Raw genomic sequence first — 25,816 nt, forward strand, 5'->3', positions numbered from 1 at the left:
TCTCCAGACCACACACAGTTTATAGGAGAAGAAGGGATTTATTTGAAAATTACAGATCAAGGGGAAGTTCCATAATAGCAGAAGTTGGCCCCTTTCACAGGTCCAAGCAGAGAGAAAAAAGCCACCACCACAGCACACTTAGGAACTCCAGGAAAGCTCAAGCACTTTGCATTATCATTAGACTGGAATTTGAAATCCACCCCCGCACCTTAGGGCTGGGCCCTAGATCCACCCAGTGACCCCTCCAGCCAGAAGGCTGGGAATCCAAGAAGCTTTAATAAAACTCCTGACTCCACTGGGGGACATCTATTCAAGCTACCACATACCTATTTTAATTTTTATTCTGAAAAATTCAAATTCTGAGAAAAACAGGAAGAATGATGCAGTGAATATTAGATACCTTTCACCTAAATTCCCAGCCAGTATTTTGCTGTTTTCTTTTTCTCTCTATATGTATACACATATTTTTGCTATAATCTTAATTTTTAAACGCTTGCCAGGCGTAGTGTTGCATGCTTTCAATCCCATCAGTGAGGAAGCAGATATAGAAGGATTACTATGAGCTCGAGGCCAGCCTGGGACTACTGAGTGAGTTTCAGGTCAACATGGGTTAGAAGGAGACCCTATCTCAACCCCCCCCTCCAAAATCTTTATTTGTACATATTTCCATAGTTACAGTCTGTTTTTCATGTATCTTCAGTTTTCATGTTTAATTTTTAACCATGGTATCTTTTCTGTCAATGCTGTATGTCACTACTTGAAAGAGCTGATCCATTGTGCAGGGGTTTTAGTTCCAGAGTTGTGTTGTTGGCAGTGGCTGGAGCCGTGCACTTGCTCTTGGTATAGGCACCAGGGATGGTCAGAAAGGGAGAGCAGGAAGCTATTCCTAGAAGTGCTGAGGTGTTGGTATGCCCGATGTTGATGGAATGAGGCAGGGAGGTGAGAGGAAGATGGCCTCATGGCAATTGCTCACACACCTCCAGTCCCTTCTGCTTTGAAGGATCATTCTACTAAGACTCAGGCATTCTATGCCAATGCCTGAGTGGCATCTTCAAGGTTACCAGGCTACCCATACATGGCAGAGCCACTCTCTGACAGCTTCCCTCTTCTCCCCATTTCTATTTCCCTCAAACTTTCAAAAGCTTCTCATATAATTCCCCATGTGGTCAGGGGTCTGTCTCTCTGTTCCTTGACTGCCCTTTAGACTGGCAGTGTGACTACTGACCTGGCCGGCTGGAGCACCAGTGCACCTTCTGTGTACATTTTGTTCTCTGGCCACAACTCCAAGGGTGTGAGCCAGCCTCGTGGCCTAATGTATGTGCCTTGGTTGCAGAGTCTGTGAGCTTGAGGAGTTGGGGGAGCTGTCCCCTTGCTGGGAGAGCCTGCGGCGCCAAATTGTCACCCAGTACCAGACTATCATCCTCACCTACCAGGAGAACCTGACTGACCTCCATCAGTACAAAGGTGGGTGCAGTCCTGTCCTCTCAAGGTGCATGCATGTCCCTCATCCCCAGCCAGAGATCTAGAGCTCAAGGCTACTCATACATTCTCTCTGGTACTCTTGAGTGGGTTTTCAAAAAATAGATTCTCATGTAAGTGTGAGTTCTTTCAACTGTGAGGTTTTCAGATCTTAATTAAAGAGCCAAATCAGTGAACTACAAGTAGAAGGCCTTATATGGTGTTATCTGATAAAGTAACCACTGAAGGATGAAATTTAAGGGGAGGTTAAAAAAAAAATCACAGATTATTGTTGGTTCATCTAATTTCTTCATCTTGGTCTTATACCACTACCGTAATCAAAAGGATTTAGGCCATTTGCCTGAGACAAAGCAGTGTTTTCTTTCCAGTGCTAGGATCAAACCAAGGGCCTTGTTCAGGTAAGCACTCTACCACTGAGCTATACCCCTAGCCCTGCAGCTTTATTGTTGAAAAATGTCTTTTTAATTTCAAAATAATTTTAGGGTAGACTTTGAAGACTGTTTTTATCTCACTTACCTTTTTTTTTTTTTTTTTTTTTTGAGATAGGGTCTCACTAGCCCAGGCTGACTTGGAATTCATTATGTAATCTCAGGGTGGCTTTGAACTCATGGTGATCCTCCTACCTCTGCCCATTCACTTTTATTCCAAGTAGAATGAGTTCTTAAAAAAATTATTTATTAGACAGGTGTGGTGGTGCACGCCTTTAATCCCTGCACTTGGGAGGCATAGGTAGGAGGATTGCCATGAGTTCAAGGCCACTCTGAGACTACATAGTGAATTCCAAGTCAGCCTGGGCTAGAGCAAGACCCTGCCTTGCAAAATTAAAAAAAAAATTATTTGCAAGCAGAAAGAGAGAGTATGTAAGGCACAGGAGTGACCAAGACCACGGACACCACTCTGAGAAAAAGATGGAAGTTTTTATTTGGGGGGGGGAGAGGGCAGGAGCTGCCAGGATTGACTCTCAAGAGCAGAGCAGTCAACTTTGAGATTACAGATAGTGCACTATATAGCTCTTCTGTTGGGGGAAGGTGAGGAAGGGAAGGCAGTCCTTTGTTCTTTATATTAGCCATAGGTTATGAGACCAGAAGTGACCATGTGGGAGATAAGGGGCAGAAAATATAGACCTGGGACATTGTTAGGCAAGGAAGGGGTGATGGCTGGTTGGTTCCTTGACGAATGTGGATGACCCACTTCCTTGTGTCTCTGTTGCCTTCCTGCTGTCCTTGGTGACTCCATTTTGTCCTGGCCTACCAGAGAGAGAATGATGGATGGATGAATGAATGAATGAATATTGGTGCTTTAGGGCCTCTAGCCACTGCAAACAAGCACCAGATTCATGTGCCACTTTTTGCATCTTGCTGTACATGGGTGCTGGTCAATCAAACACAGGTCATTAGGCTTTGCAGGCAAGCTCCATAATGGCTGAGCCATCTCTCCAGCCCCAAGTGGAATGAATTTCTTGTTCTTGTATTAATTACCGTAGTCTTTCAAGTTATTCTTTATTTTCAGATTCTTCTTTCCATCTACATAATGTTGTTACAAAAATCATGAGACCTTCTTGTGGTTTTGACAAATACCATAGGAACCTGTCCATAGATTTGGGTCAAATACAGGTATGACAAGATGGTGGTGCTTAGGGTGGTTTGAGCTTCAAGAAGAGTTCTAAGTGTATTGCTAAGAGAAACAGCAGCATTTGCCTGAAGGAATGAGGCACTTAGCCATGCTGAATGAATGTTCCCAAGCAAGTATGAAACCCACACAATGTTGAGTTTTCTGGAACGGAGTTTCTCAAATATGAAAGGCATTCTCTGAGAATCCTGTTAAAAAAGGTCTGGAAGTCTGCATTTCATTCAATATTGCAGGGCACCCATCCTGCTGGTATGAGGGCCCACAGCATGAATACCAGAATCTGAGGTGCAAGTAAATTCCTGTATTAAAACACAAAATGTGCAGATGCAGATCTGCAGTCTACTTCCTGGGAATATAAATTGTTTTTCAGTAGGTGGAATGCATATTTCTCCATTTATTTGATTGTCATGTTAATATGCAATCCCTTTGTTTGGTAGATATGTGGTTGCTAAGTTAGTTATGAATTCCGTCTGGGTTGTGATAATAGAAATAAGATTGTGGCTGCTAGGTACAAAGCATCATCCAATGTCAACAGCAGGCACACACAGGGGAACTTCCTGTAGTGTATTACAGGGGCTGGAATCAGGGCTGAGTGGCACTGTTCATCTTGATGAAGCTGGGGTAATGAGCAGACCTTTCATCTCTTTTCAGAATTGAAGTGTGTTCTTCTAGGCAAATAAGTTTCTAAGGTCTTGGGGAGCGTCTGGCATGGGTCCCCTTGCATCTTATAGTGGTGCTGGCAAAGTACTATGTGTCAGGTCTCTGAGTTACCTGCTGAGTCACAGGAGGCTCAGCCTCCTTCCAATTACAGTACTCCAAAGCTGGTTTTCCCTAGCTCTGCACACTAGAGCTTAGACTCCTTAGCACCCAGACCTAGGCTCCTGGCTGGTGAGCTACTCTCCAACTCCCTGTTGGAATGGCCACATAGATTTTTCTGGGTCCCTGTTGAGACATATCTGCTTCCTTGCAGAATACTGCTGTTCTATTGCCTGCTTGACTACAGGGCCATTGATCATGCTTCTGTGTGTTCCATTCCACAGGTCCTTCATTTAAAGCAAGCAGTTTGAAAGCAGATAAGAAGTTAGAATTTGTCCCTACAAATCTGCACATACAAAGGATGAGAGTTCAAGATGATGGTGGATCAGGTATGATTTTTCTTTTCCTATTGTTAAATAAAATATTTCATTTCTCTCTGCATACCTAGTTCCTGAGTTGCCCCATATCTGCCCCAGTTTTTTCTCTATGATTTGCTTCTTGGTAGCATAGAGAAAAAGCACATCCCAAGGATTTCGGAGGGTCTCAGGTATGCTAGTTAGAATTTAGGTTCCTGTAACTACATGATTCCACCTTCAGACATATTCACTGATATGATGGTACTGGCCCCAGCAAGCCCTCTGTGGGCAAGGAATTAAGAAACCAAAGGCTGCTTGAATGTGGGTTACAGGGTCCCAGAGTGTTGTGCTCATTTCTATAGCCAACTTGTCTGTAGGCTTGGGCTCAGAGTAATGGATAGCTTTCTGCCATTCAGATCAGAACTACGACGTTGTCACTATTGGTGCTCCAGCGGCACACTGCCAAGGTTTTAAATCAGGAGGTCTACGTAAAAAGCTGCACAAATTTGAAGAGACCAAGAAACAGTAAGTAGGAGGGAATTTATAGTCTTTGTACAGCTGTCTGATGCTTTCCAATTAAAAAGAAATTAGAGTATAATTGCAAAAACATCCAGCCATCTGACCTGCTTTTGCGTGGCTGGAGGAGCTGCCTTATGGACCCTGTGCTGTCTGTGTGTGACTGAGCCGGGTGGGTGATGAGGACACCTCACTAGTGGTCCTGTGCCTTCAAAATAAGCAGCACACTGCAACCCACCTTCAGGTGGTGCTTTAAGCGGCAGCCCCGCATGCACTTTTTGAGGGCTTAACTTCCTTTAAAGTCCCTGGCCAGTCAGTGGAGCACCAGGTATGGGAAGCCTGGGCCACTTATGTGCTTCCTTGAAGAATAGTGGTGGTAAGCCACCAAGTTGCCCAGGTTGGCCTTGAACTTGCTCAGTAGCTCAGGCGATCTTCAAATGTGTAGTCCTACTGCCTCGGCCTTGAGTAGCTTGGATTATAGCACTATGCCACTAGGTCTGTCAAAATGTAAATGGATCACGGGGGGGGGGGGAATAGGGACAAGAAGTGGAGGTGGTAAATGTAGATGATCCTGTAAGGTCTTTGGACAAAACATGAACTAGAGGAATAGCACGAAGGTCTCAATTGAGGCGAGTAATTGGGACTTGAGTGTGACTTTAGGCCAGTAGGGAAGATGCACACAGATGGTGTAGGTAGTGGAGAAGAAAACACTGGTAGGGCTCTGGAGGCGAAGGGTCAGGAGCAAGCAGGTTATCCCAGAGGAGACAAGGAGCAGGTGGGGTTGCAGAGAAGATTGGAGTTGGGAGGGAACAAGTTGAAGTGTCAGTGGAAATGCCTCTGCAGAATGTGCTCTTGAGAAGTTTGGGCCTAACTAGTGAGAGTGGAATGGTTGGAGAGACATGAAGCAAAGGCTCAGAGACTCCTATGTGGTGGTAGTCAGGAGGACGAGAGCCTTAGCACAGATGAGGGAGCTGGTTGGCCTTTGCCTAATTCTGCTGCCATGACCAGAAGTCAGGACACTGCAGGAGAGAGTTGGCATGTATTGAAGCAGGAAGACTGAAGGAGGTCAGATCTGTGGCTCATCAGTGGCCAACAGTCTAGGGGAAAGGTAAGGATGCTGCTGACATGGGTGAGGTTAGGTGGTGAGCAGAGAGTGAGAAAGAGTACACTTTGAAAAATCACCCTCTTTGACTCAGGCTGCTCTGGGCCAGCCCAGAGCCAACCAAGCCACAGAGTTGACGGGGGAGAAGCAAGGAAGGGCTAAGGTACGCATAGGGTTTTTAGCATTCTCTTCTCTTTGGACAACTGACTTAACCTTGGTTCATCTCTACCAAGCAGACAAACCAGGTAGCCAGACTTGCCTCAATATTTACAGTTCCCACTTTCGTCCTGTGGTAACTGTTTCCTCCTCACAAAACCACCTATGTCCACATAGTTAGCTAGAATGTGTGTGTCTGTCACACCATTATGTGGAGATGTGTGACCTAAGGTGGCATGGGGGCCTTGAAGGAGAAAGTGCATTGATTCTGGGTAGCCAAGAAAAGCCAAGAGTGTCCTTGTCCCAAAAAAGTTGGAATGATGACTTCACACATTATTTAGGAACTTGTTTCCCAAATGCCTCTTGAATGGCTTTCAAATATATAAAAAAGATTTTCATGTAATTTTGTACAACTATTGTAAACCATTTGCAGACAAGATTTTCATTGAGCCTTCCTCTAAACCAGATGATCTGTGCCCCTAGTGAGATGTTTCCTGGAGCTTGAGGCTGGGCCCTGATTTTACTCCAGAGAATACCATGTTGTGTTCTTAAGTTTATTTATCCCTATAGTCATGGCCTCAACAAATTGTTTTAAATATTTTATAAAAAATAACTTGGATTTTAATTTTTTGGTTTTGCATTTGGTATTTGCTAACAAACTGCTAATACTTCATTTTGGTTCTTTTCTTTAGCAGTTTTGAGGAGTGTTGGTGAGTCTTCTGTCTGTGGAGAGAGTGTCTGTTGGGTCTTGCTCTCATTCAGAGAAAGCCTGTGCTGTCCCCACCCTGACAGGGTAGTGCTTCACCCTGTGTGCTGTGTGGGCTTCAGATTACATGCCCGTAGACAGAGCTCTCCTTTCCAACTGCAGAGTTCTTTGATAATGAATTGTCAGTCTGCCATCTTCTGTCTTCCTTTCAGACCTGGCAGCAGGTTATTACTGTGCTCACCAGAGCCAGAGCCTTGTTCTGTTTTTCCCAGCATTCAAAAGAGACCCACAAGGGCCCCACAAAGGCTTTGGGTACTGGGGTCTCAAATTAACCCATTACTATAGCTGGGAGCCCTTTTCCCCCTTTATTTTATTTTATTTTCATTTTAGAGAGAGAATTGGCACACCAGGGCCTCAGCTACTGTAACTGAACTCCAGATGCTTGCACTACCTAGTGGGCATGTGCAACCTTGTATTTACCTCACCTTTGTGTGTCTGGTTAACATGGGATCTGGAGAGTTGAACATGGGTCTTTAGGCTTTGCAGGCAAGCATCTAAAACACTAAGCCATCTTTCCAGCCCTCTCCTTTATTTTTTTAAAATATATTTTATTTATTTATTTGAGGGGGCGGGAAGAGAATGGGTGTGCTAGGGCCTCCAGCCACTGCAAACGAACTCCAGATGCATGCACCCTCTTGTGCATCTGGCCTTAACCACTAAACTATCTCTCCAGCCCTCTCCTTTCTTTTTGTTTCTTTTTTTTCTTTTTTATGGGGGGGGGGAGGAAGTATTGTGGGTTGAACTCGGGGTTTTATATATGCTAGGCAGGTGTTCTATCACTGAGCTACATTTTGGGACAGTCTCACTGAGTTGCCCAGGCTGACCTTGCATTTGCTTGGTAGCTCTGCTGTCCTCAGATTTGTAGTGCTCTTGCCTTATCCTCGAGTAGCTGGGATTATAGGACTGTGCCACCAGGTCTGGATGTTTTCTTTCACAAGAATTTTGAGGCCCCTTCAGTTTTCATTTTATCCTTACCTGAACAAGTGAAGCCTGTGAATGAAGCTGGCTTCTATTTTCATAATACTTACTGATTTGTGGTGATTTTAAAAATGGCAGTACTAAGGTTCCTTTCTTGCCCTTGTGGGGCAGACTGCAAGCTGAGAATTACATAGATGGCAGCCAGAAGCGTCCTTGTCTGTGCCTAGGTCCCCTTCCTAGCCCCAGGCCTAGAAGTTGCACTTCTTTAGGAGGTCCCTCTATCCCTTCACAGCTGGTGAGCCCTGAAACTCTGGGGCTCCGTAGCTGAGTCCTGCCTGAGGTACCAGAACCACTGATGGTGGGAAATCCTGAGGACCACCCCCTACATCTAGAATGAGGCATCTCCAACTTTGCACTGAGGAGCCCTTCCCTAGGGTCCTAAGGGAGGGGAAGGGTATTTAGGAGGGCTGCTGCTGCTGCTTCTGCTACCACAGGGAGACCCACAGCTACTGCTGTGGAAATGTCTCTTCTGGCTCTCTCCTTCCCTTTCTCTCCTGGGACCTTATGGAAGGCATACCTTTTCCCAAAGCAAGAGGCTCCTGATTCCTAAGGACCGGAACAATGAAGCAGTGAACATGGGACATGGGAGCCAAAGTTCCTAACTGCCTCACAGTAAGTCTCAACTTAGTGTTTTATGTGAACCATACCTGGAAAAATTTTCAGGTTCTATCTTAACTGAGACGACTACACCTTTCATAGTCTAGTCATAGTCATAGCATAGTTGCAGTGTGCATCTTATGTACTCTATCGCTCCGCCCTCCTTAAACAGATGCCTTCCCACATGGAAGACCTGGGGACCAAATCCTAGTAAAAGATTTGACCCTTCCCTGTGAGGGTACCCAGCTCCACAGTATTATAGGCTCTGCAGTGTCAGCCTTGCCCTCCATGTTCAAAGTAACCATTGTCAGCCCACACAAGACATCCCACTGTTTGGCTCACATGGCATCTTCTCTTTAACACATGATCTCCACTCTGGGTAGGTCTGAGTCAGCAGACATGGAAAAGGCCACATCTAGGCAGGCATAACAGAGAGCCAAGGTAGTCAACAGGACATAGAGGCCCCTCCTCAGGAGCTCAGGCATCCTGGGAAGGCATATATTGCATTCACATCTCACCTTCTCTGTGTGTGCCTACCTGGCTTCAGAGCTAGGTAACTGAATACATGTGCTTGTGGAGACCTGATGCCCCTAAGCAGTAGCTCTTTGGAATTAATCCTTTCTCACCCTTACCATGTGCTTCTGATACCCCTGCCATGTGTCTGTCCCAGGGGCTGTTATCAGAACATGTGTTGTTAGAACACAGGGTGAGTAGGGGTGATGGTTTCTGCTCAGTCTTTGGGTGGGTATGCATCTATTGAAGTGTACACAGCCATGCACGTACACAGAAGTCAATACATACTGTCCATGTAGTCCATATGGACTCTAAATATTGAGGACCTGGGGAGAACAGATTTTTTAAAATTCTATTTTGAGATGTGTTTTGAAGACAAAGTTGTCATAAATGGCAGCTATTCATTTAGAAGAGTGATTGCAGATTGGAAGGAAGCTGTGTGCACATGGTGCTGTGGAATGACTCGTGCTGTGCAGGCTCAGTCACTGTCCGCTGCATGGGCTTCTGGCAAATCCATTGTTCGTTGTGGTGTGTGGGCTTGTGGTGGTGGTGGTTCTTTCTGGGCTGCTTTGATTTGTGGTGCTTGCATGTCTGCCTCATAGTCCAGCAAGAGAAGGGCCAGTGGCAGTCTCTTCATGACTGGCTTCCATGCCTCCCTGGAAAGGGCCCAGGTGATCTTCATCGCTATCAAGTGGGGTGGGTTATGGTGAGAGCCACCCTCTGTCCTTTACCTTCCCCTCATTCCCAGAACTCAAGGCCAGCTCTTTGCTAAACAAGAAGGGACGTCATTCCATTCAGAGCTCAGAGGGAGATCTGATTCCATATGGAAATCTCTGTGTTGGTGATTATATTTCTCCTTGCTTTCTTTGGCCTCCTTAGATGTTCTGGAAAACAAATTGATAATGTTGAATTGATTGGAACATAAGTTAAGAGATACCAACTTATCATTACCATGGAGAACAGACATGCTGGCCCTACCCATGCAGCCATGGTGGGTGGAGTTGGTTATTCCGAGGCTTCAGAGTGGGCTGGGCCTGTGCCCTTGACATCAGGTTCCCAGATATACACACTGCTTGGTGGTGAAGAGGTGAGAAGATGAAGAACTGGGGTTTCAAAGGCATTGAGGTGTAAGGCTTGCCTCTGGCACATTCTCTGCTTCCTCCTTCTATGATGAGGATGTAAGGAAGTCTTGGAGCACTGGAAAAGAAGTCTAGTTTTAGGAGGACTTGCTGGGATCACATATGAGAGAAAGACCGAGTCTCCTCATAGAAAGTTGAAGTCTATTGGCCAAATGAAAAGGCAAGTTTGGGGTGGTTTTTTTTTTTTTTTTTTTTTTTTTGGTCAATGCTGCATCTTCTGCAGTTTGATAATTTGACCCTTTCTAGTATAAGCAGAGTCCAAATCTGTACTTAAGAACTACTTACAAGTTAATGGATGAAGATCTCAGGTAAGGATTGTGAGCATTTTGGCAATTACTGCAGGTAGTGGTCCAGTGTCTGTTTACACATGTATGTATGTATGTGTGTGTATGTATATATATATATGTATATGTGTGTGTATGTGTGTGTGTATATATATATATATATATATAATATATATATATTTTATATATATATATATATTAAAAGTACAGACACATACAAGTACACATAGAAGCTTGGTCTTGTTTTAATATTTGGTACTTACATTTAGATAAAAATGACCTGCCAAGATTTACTTTTGACCATCAATAACTAAAACAGACCAGGACAACCTCTCTGAGTAACAGAATATTTTATGGTTAATTGTGGATGGGTTTAGACACTATTGCCATCCTCATGAGATTTGAGGGAACACCTTAGTATCTGTTCTTACCTTTTCAGTACATCATCTGGCTGCCAGTCCATAGTCTACATACCACAGGACATCGTCAGAGCCAAGGAGATTATCGCCCAGATCAACACCTTGAAAACCCAAGTTAGTTACTACGCAGAACGGCTGTCACGAGCGGCCAAGGACAGGTCTGCTACTGGCCTTGAGAGAACACTTGCTATCTTGGCAGACAAGGTAGGAGGGACTGCCTAGCTGCCTATGTAGTGGGAACTCCCTTGGGTTTCTGAAAGCCCCCTGACCCTATAAGGGATACCCAGGTATGCCCACAAGAGTGACATTAGATGACTATGAAGACTTGTCTTTAGGTCTAGTTCTCACAAAGGTACATAGGTCATATAGGTGGGTCAAGGACAGAGCCTGGGGCTGTCTTTTGGGTGCTGCTTTATGCCAGTGTGCATACCCTGGCAAGGCTCTGTACTTGTTCACAACTTTCTTGTAATGGCTTAAACAGCACCCATTTACCTGTTATTCAGACATAAAAAATGAATCACATAATCTTATTGGCTTATATGTAATTTTAAAAGTTCTGTTTAACTATGACTAAATCCTAATTATAAAATACGTAACTATTAGTCCATACTAAAGGAGTGGGTGTATCAGATCTTTTGCTGTGTGATACTTTTCATATTACTTAGTCTCTACACACACATGTGCACGTGGACACACACACACACACACACACAATTATATTTGATTTGTTGGGAGGGTACTACTATTTCTGATCAGATGTTGTATCCTTCATGTGAGTTTTCATAGCCTGAAGACTGAGAGATCAGGTTCACTGGAAAAGAAGGATTTGGTTATCAGCAGTAACACTAGGGACCGCAAAGCTCCCATTGCATACAGCAGTCTCCAAAACCAGCCCAGAGTCCAGCTTCTAGAGCCAGGAACTTTGGGTATTAGATTATGACATGTATTAAAAAAAAAAAAATGCCAGGGTTGGTGGTGCACGCCTTCAATCCCAGCACTCAGGAGGCACAGGTAGGAGGGTCAACATGAGTTCGAGGCCACCCTGAGACTACATAATGAATTCCAGGGCAGCCTGGGCTAGAGTAAGACCCTACTTGGAAAAAAACCAAAACAAAACAAAAAAGAAAGGCTATGGTTGGGCTGGAGAGATGGCTCAGCTGTCAAAGGTGCTTTCTTGCAAAGCCTTAACAGACTGAGTTTGATTCCCCAATACCCACATAAGACCAGATGCACAAAGTGGCACATACATCTGGAGTTCATTTGCAGTGGCAGGCCTGACACACACATGTGCATGTATGCATGCTCTTTCTCTTGCTCTCTCTCGTAAATAATATTTTTATAAAAGGCTCCAGAGCTAGAGACAGCTTAGTGATTAAAGCACTTGCCTGCAAATCCTAAAGACTGGGGTTCAATTCCCCAGTATCCACATAAGCCAGATACACAAGGTGGCACATATGTTTGAAGTTTGTTTGCAGTGGCTAGAGGCCCTGATCTGCCATTCTCTCCCTGTCTCTCTTCTACCTTTTTTTCTCCCAAATAAATAAATAAATAAATATATTTTAAAAGGCTGTAATAGTTGAGCTAAAGTAATGTGATCCCTGGGGCTCTGCTCCCTGGATGCTGGGGCACAGCCTATGATGTTGGTGGAGGCTGGGAACATGAGTTCTCATCAGGCCCTTCCCCTAGTGAGCAGGGTCAAAGGCAAGCAGGAAAAAACAATAAGTCAGATATGATTTCTCAGTCTCCTCTGGTTTTTTGATCCTTTAGTACAAGCAGAACCCAAGCAGATCCTTGTGACTTCTAATGTTGGAGGGAAGTCCTTGCTGAGAGTACTTCTACCAGGTCATGTGTAGTCTTAGCATTTAGACATCCTGAGGGGATGGGGTTCTAGCTGTTTGGCTCTGTGGTGCAGGGAAGAGATGGGGGAAGCTGGGCCTCAGCCTGTCTCCTCCAAGAGAAGGCAAGCCTTTGTAGTATTTTCCTGGTGCTAAGAAGCTCTGGTTTGTGTTACCTACAGACCAGGCAGCTGGTCACAGTCTGTGACTGTAAGCTGCTGGCCAACTCCATCCACGGGCTGAATGCTGCACGGCCTGACTATATCGCCTCCAAGGCCTCCCCAACCTCCACTGAGGAGGAGCAGGTGATGCTTCGGAATGACCAGGACACTCTCATGGCCAGATGGACAGGGAGAAACAGCCGATCTTCCCTGCAAGTGGACTGGCACGAAGAGGAATGGGTGAGCCTGCTGCCCTAAGCCTGTCATTCTGGTGCTGAATTTGGTTGAAAACTAAAGCCTGTTGCCAGTGTCTTTCCTTCTGCTGTGTTGAAAGGGCTGGATCTTTTGTGAGTAGTCACCAAGCCTCCTTCTCAGTTGGTTCTAGGCTTCCTGAATAAGAAGGAAACTATTTTCAGACCTTGGTGTGCACAAGGGTACAAGACTGTGTTGGGATCTTGATACCCAAACCCTTCCCTATTTGAGGTCTCTTCTATTCTGCCAGCTGAGGCCTCTGTGGCCCTTGGCTGTTTGAGAGTAGCCTTTATGCATCTGTAGATGTGGGAGCTCAGATGCTGGGGCTGCTGACCTTGGCATCATATCATGTTGTTCCACACATAGCTGGTCCTGAGAGCCAAAACCTTGTATCTTGAGGGAGGTGCTTGTCGTATAATTTGTTATTATTGTTGAGGCTACTGCTTAGAGGCATCCTGGGAAGTGCTGAATTATTAATCCACAGCCAAGTCCTCCAGCCCCAGCTTCCTTTGGCCTATGTAGATTCCTACAAATCCCTCTCTTTTCTCTTCCTCGACTCCTCTACCTTCTGTGACCAGCTGTTTCCATTCTATCAGAGAACTTTGGGGGGGGGGGAGAGGAGATATGGTAGTGTATAGGAAGGAGGCCTATAGTGAAGGGAGTGGGGGAGGAGACTATCTCAGTGCCCATAGCCCTTCTGGTGTGACTAGAGAGTTGTCTGTCTTTCAAAGAGTTACCAAGAAACATGTCTCAAAGCCTTTAGTTTGTTTTTGAAAAGACATGACTTTAATCTAGAATTAAGAACTATTGTGGCATTTCTCAATCCTCTGGTGTTTTCATGAGCATGATGGCTTGGGGTGGGGTTGCAGTGGACGGAGGGTTGGTCTGTGTTCCGGTCTGGCTTTTCTTTCATAAGAGCTAACCAGTGTGGGCCCTCTTGGTTTGGAAGGAGAAAGTGTGGCTGAACGTGGACAAGAGTCTGGAGTGCATCATCCAGCGGGTGGACAAGCTGCTGCAGAAGGAGCGTCTGCATGGCGAGGACTGTGAGGAGGTCTTCCCCTGTGCGGGCAGCTGTACCAGCAAGAAAGGTAACCGGCACAGCCACGCCTACTGGATCAGACCGGAGGACCCCTTCTGCGATGCCCCCTCCTCGCCATGTCCCTCCTCCATGCCCACTGCTGCATGCCATCCTCACCCAAACACACGTGCGTATGCATCCACGCTTCCCATGCTGCCTCCATTCTTGCTGTGTCATTCTGTTCATCTGTGTCTCTGATTCCATGCCCCCACCCCACCACGCAGACTGCAGGTAGGGCTGTTAAGCAACAGGGCAGGGGGCTGTCCTGGTGCACTGAGTAGGCAGGATGGAGATGCCTGTCACCCATCCATGCAGCTGGGGCCCACTGAATCTGCACCTGTCAGAAGCCCTGTCAGGGTCCTCCTGGTCCACACTGCCCTTGCTGTGAGAGCAGGCCTCCTGGGCTTTTCAGGGTTGTAAAACCAACCTGAGAACCTGAAGGAGGCTGGAGTAGATGCTTCTTTGTGTTTGCATTAAGATCTGGTAGGGTGTCAGGAAAGGTGAGTCTTGTAGGGACACCACTGAATGAAGGATGTTAGTTAGCAGGATGACTTGTCTAGCAGAGAGTTTTGGCTTATGGCAGATGAATTGGATTGACCTGTTTGGCATTACTTTTTGAGGTTGACCTTGAGTAGATGGTAGGACAACGCCAGGCTACAGCACACATCAAACTTCTTTCTGTTGGTATATAAGGATCCCCAAACACTTTCCTAAGTATAGTTTTAGAGCTGGGGACTTAATGTTTTCTAAACAGTTGTATCCTTGGACCTTCCTCTTCCATTTCCTCTCACCCTTTCCTGCTTGAGCTGGAGAGGGAGGACTCGGGGCCAGCCAGTTGAGGTATGGCTGCATACCCAGCTTCTGTCCTTCTTTGCTCTTGATGGAGGCTTAAGCCATAGTAAATGTGGCCAAGATGTGCCAGGGTTAGTCTTCAGAGGGCTCTTAAATTCTCGGATGGGCAACAGCCACTCCAGGCTGAGCCATGTTCTTCTCAGCTCTGGATAAGTCCTTCTTCCATGTATTGGTTACCCTTGGCCTCTTTAATCTGCCTGCAGTCTGTTTCCAGGGCACTATACCACTTGAACTTCTGTTTCAATGGTACCCACACTGTCTACCTTTCCTTCTCTATGGGATTATAGCTGTCATTTCCCCAAGTCTGTTATTGATTCATGGAGCTAGTTTGTCTCTATTGTGTTGTTCTTTTCTTTTTGTTGGTTTTTATAAGGTGTACATTAAAAGAAAGTTCTCAAAGTTCATTACTTATTTTTCCTTAATATTATCTTGTCTATAGGGGCTACTGATGTAGTTCAGTGGTGGATCACTTACCTACTGTGTGTGAGGCCTTGGCTCAATCTCCAGGACTACAACAAAATAAAATTGTGTGTATGTGTGTGTTAATACACATTTTAATTCAACTTTTAAGTTATTTAAAGGAGCATTTTCATTTATATTGCTTGGGTTTGACTTGCAGTGGTGTGTACCATCACAGTCAGCTCTGTTGTGATCATGCGAACATGAAGTCTACATGTGAGAGAGCCCCACTCTGCTGATCAGCACTCAGCAGTGTAAGAATGTGCCTCGAAAGTAAATTGTGGACCCCACCTTAAGTTAGAAATGGTTAGAGAGCCAAGATGCTGTTGGCTGAGTGTGCTGAGGAAGACCAGAAAGAGCAAAACCATGCACTGTTTTGGTGGCTCACTTGTCCCTGCGGCCAGAGTTTGTTTCTATCTGACCAAGGTATGGGAGCAATTCTTTTGGCCAAGTAAGTATGTTGTGTTCACAGCCAACATATTTATTTAATGAGAACTGCTTTTTGCCCTTTGAAAGACAACATCACTTTTCATTTCTTTCCTTTTCTTTCTTTTTTCTTTTTTTCTTTTCCTTTTTTTTTTTTTTTTTTTTTTTTTTTTTTGCCTGTCCTGGATCCTTGGTTCTCTTCTCCTCTTTCACCAAGGAACTTCCCTGCCTCCTAGGTCTGTCCAGTGGAACTTAGATGATCCTTCCAGGCAGGCATGCAGACAAGGGCCACCTTAGGGCTCCATGTTAGATGAGACCTACTATAAGTTCCCGCCAGAGATCCCTCAAACCTCTCTTCTCTCTCTGTTTCCCATAGGTAGTCAACACTCTTAGTGCTTGATGGTTGCCACTGCCTTCCTTACACACACCTTTTCTTTCTTCATACCCAGAGGGTCCTTCAGATGCCAGCCTAGTTTTTTGTTGACCTAGGAGCTATGTGTGTAACATAGCCTCTTGTAACATAAGATCATGTGCTGAAATTTGCATGTGATTGCAGAGAACATCCACAATGGTCATCAACTCTCCATGATCTAAGTAAGACCAGTTAGATGCCATTGATTTGGGAGTACCAGAGGAGATCCCTTCTTTCTTTCTCCCCTTTAATTGAAAGATGAGTTTTCCAAACTGAGTTTGATCCTTGATCGAACTTGCAGAGGGTTGGTCTCACCCAGCTGTTTGAGATCACCACAGAGGCTGTAAAACAGGCTCCTGTATCTTCTTTCTCATTCACATACTTGGAGTCCTGGAAGAGAGGGATGGCGGGCGTTGACACAAAAATCTGTATGATTCCAAACTTGGAATAATTTGATTACCCGGTAAATTCTTGGGAATCACTGCATCACTCCGCAGCACTTTGGGTTCCTGTCTGTTTGCTTGATGGTCTTGGGAATCTAAAGCTGCCTCAATTTAGTATCCTGCAAACATTCTTTGAACTGACAAGTTCAGACACAAAACACATTCTGTGATCTTTTTTCAAACTTGCTAGGAAGTTTGGAGTTTTTAAGGAAGATATGAAATTGAAATAAGTATATCCCAGTGTGGCTCAATAAGGATGAAGTTGAATCAAAATTGGTATTCTGTGATACGTGGGACAGTACCCCAATGGGGAACTTCCTGAGTACATTTAGCTTAGTTCAGCCTTCAAAGACAGGCTGAGTGTTCTTATGGGCATGTTGGTTGCATTATGGGGTCTTAACATTCTGGAGCTCAGCTGTTGATTTTGAGCCCAAGTTCCCTCTGTGAGTCAGGACAGTAGGCACTGCAGGCTTGCTCACTTTGTTGGTCAGTCTCTCTCATTTGATGTTGTGAGCTAACATGGGGCTCCATTACTACATCACCATTGATGTGTCATGTATCACATTATGTGTGTTGATTCATCCTGATGAGCATTTGATGTTGAAGTGTTAGCAACATGAATGATGACATTGGTGAATCACTATTGTTGATTGCCATTGCAAGGGCTCGGCTGCTCACAGCAGCAAGAGTACCTTTGTGAAACTTCTGGGGAAGAGGCAGTCAAGGCCCAGACCTCTTCTTCATGTGGTTCAGTGCCTCACTGCAGGCTGCTGAGGCAGTGGCTCTGACACTGAGTTGCTTGTGTTTGAACTGTGTGCTGCTCCTTAATCATCCCTGTTGCCCTCCATTTCTGTGCAGATCGCAGCCCCCCTCCTGAAGAGTCCAGCCCAGGTATGTGGTTTCCGTTCAAGGATCCTGCCCAGTGTCTTTTTAATGTTCAGGTAGTGTTTGTAGCTCAATTAACAAAGATTGCTTTGTGTTCCCATAGTTGGGGAAATTTATCTTTGGACTTCCTTCCCTGTGAAGTTTGATGAGGGACCAATGCAACAGAGTGAATTGTAGACTGAAACAGACTACTAAATGCATTTTTTCTTCATCCTAAAACCCTTTCAGATGTTTAATGTTTCTGAGTGTATTGGACTTCCTGAAATGGTGACCTGATTTAGAGGGTTACACACTTGTAAATGATAATACCTGTACATTCACCTGAATTTGAAAGTGTAACTCTGAAGACACAATTAGATAATGTGTACCCACAGGAAAGTTGTGATATTCATAATCATGCATCATCCTCTCTTCAGCATCTGGACACAACTTTAGAATTCTTTTTTTTAAATTCTTTTAAAAATATTTTTATTTGGGCTGGAGAGATGGCTTAGCTATTAAGATGCTTGCCTGTGAAGCCTAAGGACCCATGTTCAGTTCTCCAGATCCCACATAAGCCAGATGCATAGAGGTGAGGCAAGTGCAAAGTTGTACATGCCCACTAGGTGGCGCAAGCATATGGAATTCAATATCAGTAGCTAGGCCCTGGTGTGCCAATTCTCTGTGCTTTCCCCCCCCCCCACTTAAGTAAAATAAATAAATTTGTGTCACTGCATCTGGCTTACATAGGCTTTGCAGGAAAGTGCCTTAACCGCTAAGCCATCTCTCCAGCCCACAACTTTAGAATTCCTAACAGACATTGTTATGGGTCAGTTGAAATTAATACTAGAAATAAAAACCCTTTGCTGTGTTTGCATGGAGAACCCATTGGCCATATTCTAGTTCAGGGGTTGGCAAACTATGAATAGCCACAACTTATACCTGGTGCTCCTTGTGTGGTACCATTCACCTGTTGTGTGGCAATGCCAGAGCTGAGTTAGTGCAACATGGACTCTTGTCTTTGGTCTATAAAGACTTTTCTGTGAAAGGTGTGCTCACCCCTGATCTAATTCTTAGTGAGCTTCCTGCATATGGCTGTTGTTTTCCCAGAATGTGCATGCCACCCAGTATTTTTTCTCATCTTCCAAAAATTAGCTATATGAGCAGTCCAGTGTTGGCATAATTGTGAGTAGATATGATATTAAAGAGCCAGACATTTGCTTTAGAGTACAGCAAATAAAGGGCACAGGATTTACTGAGCCTTTCCTATCAGTTGTTAGTGGATCCTGCCCATGAGTGTTTTTACTGTGGTGGCTCCTGACCTGGCAGTAACCCGAGATCCCCACTGAAGTGAGCTGATCCCTGAGCTCCTCTAATCAGACACATCATGCCCTCTCAATTTGTTTTCAACTCCTTTATAGCTTCTCTTTCTCAAAAGGTCAGTGTAGCCTTGAGTGGGTCTTGGATCCCAATGTCCTCTAGATGAGGCCTTAGGATCACTGAGCACAGTTAATTAACCCTGCTTTCTTCTTACCTCTTGGCTGTCTTAGCCAGAGCCTTCAGATAGCTGGTTCTGCTAAGCCTCAGAGTGTGGAGGGGGGAGGAAGCCTGCGACCATAGCCAGGAGAGGGGTAACCTCAGAGCCTCGAGCCTGCATCAGAAGTTCAGAGGTTCTTCTCTACTCTGAGTTTCTATCTGCACACAGACAATGTCTGGCTCACAGAGTCTCCATTTTGTCAGCTGCGCCACTTGCACAATACCTTTGACTTTTTGAAAGCTCATGCTAAAGATGCTAAAATGGTCCTCTGCCAGGAGTTCCTGCAGAGGGTATTTAATCTGGGTTAAAGCAGATATATACTCACATACATGCACGTGCGTGCTTGCACACACACACATACACACACACACACACACACACACTAACACACACACACACACGGATTATCTGCCAGCAAGTGCCAGCTATAGGTTAGCAACTAGAGAGTAGTTACTCCCCCATAAGTAGATCAGCTATGTCACTTAAGACACTGCTTAGTTGAGCTGATTATTTTTAAGTCAAAGGAAGAAGATTATAAACTTGTCACCAACATCTCAGACACTTTTACTTAATGGGCCTGGAAAATACCATGTTACTGCCTCTGAAATCCATTTTGTTTGGAATTTTTCTTACTGTAATATTTTTTTCCTTCACACTGAAAGCATGTGTTACCTTTGAATTTCTCTTTTTTTTCCCCAGTGGAAAGAGGGTGATCTATTATAAGTAACATGGCTTTGAAATGCAGACAGACACGTATACAAATGCCAGGGTTGTGTGTGTGTGTCTGTGGATGGTACTTAGCTTCTCTGAGCCTGTTTCCTTCTTGTATTAATAAATATCTCTTTATGGATTCAACAAAAAGCTGGTTTAAAAAAAGTGAAGTACTAACAGGCATTGGAAATGGTGGCCAGTGGTCTATGTCCTCATTGAACTCTTCTGCCATCCAGATATGTCTTGAGACCCTCCTGGGAAGATGTCCCATTCCCTTCCCTTGCAGGCCCACATCATCTACTCCACAGGATAAATGTCATAGGTGCTTTTTACCCATTCTTTTTTTGCTCTTTTTTTTTCTGATTACAACAAATCATTCTTTTTTTTAATGAATATGGGTGGAAATATTCCATTTTAAATCATGGACCAGTATCTTTTTTAAAAGATTTATTTTTATTTATTAGAGGTGGCAGGGGGAGTGAGAATAGGTATGCCAGGGCCTCTAGCCGCTGCAAAGGAACTCCAGATGCATGTGCCACCATGTGCATCTGGCTTACATGGGACATGGAGAATCAAACCTGGGTCCTTAGGCTCCACAGCCAAGTTCATTAACCTTACAGCCATCTCTCCAGCCCCAGTCACTCTTATATGAATTTTTTTCCAAAGGGAAGTGGTCAGGGCTAGGAAGATGGTTCAGTGGCTAGAGTGCTTGCATTGTAAGTGTGAGGCCTTGAGTTCAGGTTCCCAAACCTCATTGTAAGGCCAGCTGCAATAACACACCTTTGTGACCCAACATTTCTATAGTGAGATTCCTATAGCAGAGACAGGAGAATCATTACAAGCTCATAGGACAGCTAACCTAGCTTATGCAGCAGAGAACAAGAAACCTTGCTTCAAACAAAGTGGAAGGTAAGAACTGACACCTGAGGTTGTGCTCTGACCTCCGCCATGCACCATGGCACATACACTCCTATACTCGCGCATATGAACACACACACACACACACACACACACACACACACACAAAGAAAACATGGTCAAACTGAAAAGTTGTATGAGAGTCAGGCAAGATCACTTGTGTATTAGGATCATTTTCAGGTTAAAAAGCAAAGTAAATGTGACAGCATTTGATCCAAGCACATACACTTCTTGGTGATGATCTATACATGTACATATATGCATAACACACACACATATACATACACACACGTGCGTGTATATATATGTGTGTATATGTATATGTAGGTAGAAAGGTTTTATTTTTATTTTTTGAGACAGAATCTCAGTATATAGCCCAGGCTGGCCTTTGGTTTAAGAAGAATTTTGCTGATTGCCCACCTTCCCAAACTGCTTGTTAGTAAAATCCAATTTTCAGTGGTTATTTTTGATTGACACTGAATATAATTACCATGGATTCAACAGAGTTCTTCAAAGAAACAAACAAACAAAAAAATGGCTGGGTGTGGTGGTACATGCCTTTAATCCCAGCATCCAGGCAGAGGTAGGAGGATGACCATGAGTTCAAGGTCACCCTGAGACTACATAGTGAATTCCAGGTCAGCCTAGGCAAGAACGAGATCCTACCTTAATACTCCCCTACATCTCTCCTCCCCCCCCCGCCCCCCAAAAAAAGTAGTCTCTCAGCATTTTAGCGGTAGAGCAAGGCTTGGCTCTTTATCTACTGCTGCTGTCATTTTCCCAGAAAGGCCCATGTGGCTGATGGGTCCAAGGGCCTTGCCTGTGACAACCACTACTCAGCAGCTAGGCCTGAGACTCACATTTTCCACTTCTTAGTCCAGTATTCTTTGTCACCATCCTAAGACCTTTCTGCTTTACAGACTCTAAATTTGAGCTTGCTTTATTCCATTACAGAGATAAATTTTAGTCTACATGCAATGTGCTTGCATTTCCAATTAGATCATTTCCAACCTTTGGGCTGTTATGTGTACCTAATCCACATTGCCCAAACACTGAGTGTAGACAAATTCCTTCATACATTCCTCCTTATTCACAAAGTGCTAAACAGGCAGTGTGAGAGAACAGAGCAAATCTCCCTTCTCTCTTTTTCCTAGAGTCTGTTATCAAAAACAAAGTTTCTCCGCTGGTGATACAGTATTGGGGTCCTCTCCGGTCCCCCACCCCAGTGTTACTCTATTGTCTTGAGCCATGTTTTGAGTGGTACATTCAATAAATAGTGATGAACAGATGCCTATTTTTGGACATAGTGATTTGTTAACAATATAGCTGATGAAAGCATATCTTTTCTTTTAAACATCTTCCAGTTAGGAAAGAAAATCCAAAGCCAGTGATACCCCACCACCTGTTTTTCTTCCTTGAAGTTCTATTTTTAAAAAGTTGATTTGGTAAAGGATCAGCTTCCTTACATTTTTAAAAGAAAACTAAGCTAGAAATAGTTGGCATCAGACAAGGAGGTGAGGATACAGAAAAAGAGGACAGGACATACAGTTGCATACAAGGCTGGCAAAGGTGATCTTTTGCCCCAGGACCAGGGTCTGTGAGAAGGGAGACAACAGAACCCTCTCCTTTGCCCTTCTCTGTGAGCTGGAAGAGCCATGGTGCTGGAGGAGAGCTTCCACAGACAAAACTACTTTCTGCCCTTGTCATGATTTACAGAAGTTCTCCTCAACAGACATAGTCTTCAGTATTGAGGTGGGGGTCCCCAGTCACTTCAGGGAACCTGGTATATGTTGGCTACACCAGAATAAGATTGCTTTATGTTATTGCAAACAAGGAGCCAGAGCCAGTATTGGCTCCAGTCAGAACATGGTGCCACATCTAGGCGTCATGGTAGGGCCAGCAGGGTCAGAAAGTATGGAAGGGATGGAAGGGATGAGGAGAAGGATGGGAGAGTGGCTAAGGATAGATGACTTGTTACTTTACAGAACCTAATTTGTACATCTTTTCTTTGCAATCATAACAATGCCTTTTCTCGTGTCTAGGTGAGTGGAGTGAGGCCCTTTACCCTCTGCTGACTACCCTCACAGACTGTGTGACCATGATGAGCGATAAGGCCAAGAAAGCCATGGTTTTCCTGCTCATGCAGGACAGCGCCCCCACCATCGCTTCCTATCTCAGCTTGCAATACCGCCGTGATGTGGTCTTCTGCCAAACCGTAAGCCTCAGGAGGGCCAGGGGATAGCTGTAGGCACCTTCCTCAGAGGAATCAGGCTTGGGCAGGCCCTGTCTTTCCTCCTTCACTTGCAAAAACCACAGATGGCCTTGTTTTCCCCTGATTGTTGTTTTTAAGTTTATATACCAGAGAAGTTAGATTTCATCCCCAGTGTTGCCTTCTCTTGAAGAGCCAGAGAGCATATGAGTGCTTGCTGTTAGTGCAGTAGTGCAGTCCGTTTCTTGTTCATGAAGTAGCAAGTACCACAATTTTTTAAACATTTTTTTCTATTTTATTAAGAAGAAACTTTGTATGGATACATCATATGTTGGTACCATCATTTCCCTCATCCCCTTTCCCACTCCACCGAGGGCCCTCCTCAGTGGGACTGCTGGTATTCACCGTGGCATTGTGAGAGCAGCAGTCAGTCATTGTGGGGGGAAGGGGCAATGCCTCTGGATATCCCTCCTCCCCTGTGGCTCTTACAAGTTTTCTGCCCTGTCCTCCGCAAAATTCCCTGAGCTGTGGTAGATGGAGCACCATAATTCTGTGGCTTGTCACAGGTTTCCATTTTAATGTTTTTGGTTGCCTTTCAGTAAATGAAGAGTTGAGATGAATCTCCCAGTTTAAAAGAGGCCAGTAATCAGATTAGAAATGTGAGCAGCGAGGTAGGAGCTGGTGGTCTTGCATTCCTTCCACCTGTGCTGGGAGGCCTGCTTTACCCCACAAGCCTCCCGAGAAAACTGAGTGACCACATTCTCTCATTCCTCTTCTTAGTTTTGACTGTGTTAGTTTCCAGATAGATCTGGTATGGATCTGTGACTACAAAGACCATTTCTCAGTGGGGAATTGATTCTGGGCTTCCAGAAGGTTACAGATCAATAACAACCCAGACAGTTCCACTGAGAAGCTAAATCCAAACCAGATTCACTTTAGGAAGTGACAGGTGCAGCAAGCCTTGAATGTTTTCCATCCTTTCCGTGGCCTCTGACCACCGTGGCCCCAGAGTCAGGGCCTCCCTGCTTAGTCCCCACCCCTCTCAAGGGATGCTACTAACGAGCAGTGGGTACAGGGGGACTTGGGCATGGGCTGATTGCTTCCTGGGGAACAGATGTCTGTTCCCCACACCATTCCCCTGTCTCTTCCCAGCTGACTGCCCTCATCTGTGGCTTCATCATCAAGCTGAGGAACTGCCTGCACGATGACGGCTTTCTGCGGCAGCTCTACACCATCGGGCTGCTGGCCCAGTTTGAGAGCCTGCTGAGCACCTATGGTGAGACCCACAGCTCAGGTGTGGCCACAGGCAGGCCTCAGGTCACTGAGGTGGTTCTGTGCATGCATTCCACCCTTTCCAAATGGCACCAGGATGTGGAGCAAAGGCCCTCCACAGTTGTGCTCCCCCCACCCGGCCTGCGGTGGTCTGTAATATCTTGAGGTCTTTCTAGTGAGACTAGATGACAGTTACTTAACCAGGCTCTTCCCTTGGGACATTTTTGCTGATTCTGAATTGTACTCACTGCATGTTTGGTGCAGTGACACCTGTGCAAAAGGCACATGGGAGCCCATTTCTGCAGGCAGGAATTACTGGGTGGGGAGTATCTGGTTCCAAGGGTAGGCATGGGCAGAACTTAAGAGTTGTTTCCAAATTGCTCTCTATTCTCTCTAGACATGTTTTCTATTTACTTCTTCCAAAAAGGTGAAAATAGACTATTTTTTAAAAGCATATGGTGGGTTGGAGAGATTGCTTAGTGGTTAAGGAACTTGCCTGCAAAGCCAAAGGACTCAGGTTCGATTCCCCAGTGCCCATGTAGAGCCAAATGTACAAGGTAGCACATGTGTCTAGAGTTTGTTTGCACTGGCTAGAGGCCCTGGCATGCCCAATTCTCTGTATCTCCCTCCGCCTGCCCTCAAATAAATATAAACAATATTTATAAAAGTTCTGTCAACTGTATAAAAAAGCATGTGTTACTCTTGAGGTTGTTGGACCTTGACTATATATGCAGCCCTGGTCATGAAGGATGTGACCACAGCAAGACTGTTTCACTGTCTCTCTTCCCATTCTTAAGAGCTGATGTGGCCTTCTGAGTTCTTTGTGCTTCTGTCTCCCTTCTAATGGCCCTGAGTTTAACCATGGAGAGCCTGAGAAGTGTGTTGCCTGGTTCTTCCAGCTACATTTGTAATTCAGGCCTACAGTCAAGAGCAGAGTTCACTTACAGAGCACTGTGTTGAGGGCAAAGACTCCGAAAGTATATCATTCCACACCATGCCCCCACCCCAGAGTGGCAGGCCTGTGTCTGTCATCACTCTCTCCCTCTTGTGTCCAGGGGAAGAGTTGGCTATGCTGGAGGACATGAGCCTTGGGATCATGGACTTGAGGAACGTGACCTTTAAAGTCACTCAGGCCACTTCAAGTGCATCAACTGACATGCTGCCTGTCATTACAGGAAACCGGTAGGAATGCTCATTTAAAATGCCTAACCAGAGCAGTATTTTTCATTTGTGTTCGTTTCACGGAATGCACTTGCTATTTGCTGTTTCATTCTGATAAAAACATGGGTCATAGTCCCCTATGTTAGTTCACCCCCCTTTTGAAGATGTAAGTGGGCATTTGGGCGTTACTGGCCAGAGGGCCACCTAGAGCTCAAAGTGAAATGTAAAGTGTGCTTTGAGTCCCTCCTTGGCCTTCCATTGTCCTGGCATCACCCATGTTTTCTCTCCACTTTCTTCCAGTGATGGATTTAATGTTCGGATCCCTCTGCCAGGTCCACTGTTTGACTCTCTACCCCGGGAAATTCAGAGTGGCATGCTGCTGCGAGTGCAGCCAGTTCTCTTCAATGTGGGCATCAATGAGCAGCAGACACTGGCTGAGAGGTACATACCACCTGAGTGGTTTGTGTGGCCGGAGTGATTAACATCTGTGGAGCGCATGATGTGGGCTCAACGTCAATTAGAAAATATGCCTCATT

The 25,816-nt window shown here is 45.0% G+C and overlaps 1 protein-coding gene across 8 annotated transcripts in view; it reads left to right on the forward strand.

The window, feature by feature from the left end:
• Inpp4a (inositol polyphosphate-4-phosphatase type I A) overlaps positions 1 to 25,816 on the forward strand; it is a 152,660-nt gene that overhangs the window by 104,089 nt on the left and 22,755 nt on the right. For 2 of the 8 annotated variants that reach the window (XM_045146913.1, XM_045146915.1), the window contains exons 11-22: positions 1,334 to 1,464; positions 4,149 to 4,253; positions 4,637 to 4,745; positions 6,687 to 6,704; positions 10,711 to 10,894; positions 12,708 to 12,926; positions 13,888 to 14,143; positions 17,467 to 17,499; positions 22,681 to 22,853; positions 24,000 to 24,141; positions 25,175 to 25,301; positions 25,581 to 25,721. In XM_045146913.1, coding sequence (XP_045002848.1) covers positions 1,334 to 1,464; positions 4,149 to 4,253; positions 4,637 to 4,745; positions 6,687 to 6,704; positions 10,711 to 10,894; positions 12,708 to 12,926; positions 13,888 to 14,143; positions 17,467 to 17,499; positions 22,681 to 22,853; positions 24,000 to 24,141; positions 25,175 to 25,301; positions 25,581 to 25,721 — 1,638 coding nt within the window. The remainder of the gene's footprint in view (positions 1 to 1,333; positions 1,465 to 4,148; positions 4,254 to 4,636; positions 4,746 to 6,686; positions 6,705 to 10,710; positions 10,895 to 12,707; positions 12,927 to 13,887; positions 14,144 to 17,466; positions 17,500 to 22,680; positions 22,854 to 23,999; positions 24,142 to 25,174; positions 25,302 to 25,580; positions 25,722 to 25,816) is intronic. The other 6 variants (XM_045146917.1, XM_045146918.1, XM_004669796.2 and 3 more) reach the window with 6 other exon arrangements.

This window comes from Jaculus jaculus, chromosome 4 (assembly GCF_020740685.1).
Source record: "Jaculus jaculus isolate mJacJac1 chromosome 4, mJacJac1.mat.Y.cur, whole genome shotgun sequence".
Taxonomy (NCBI): Eukaryota; Metazoa; Chordata; class Mammalia; order Rodentia; family Dipodidae; genus Jaculus; species Jaculus jaculus.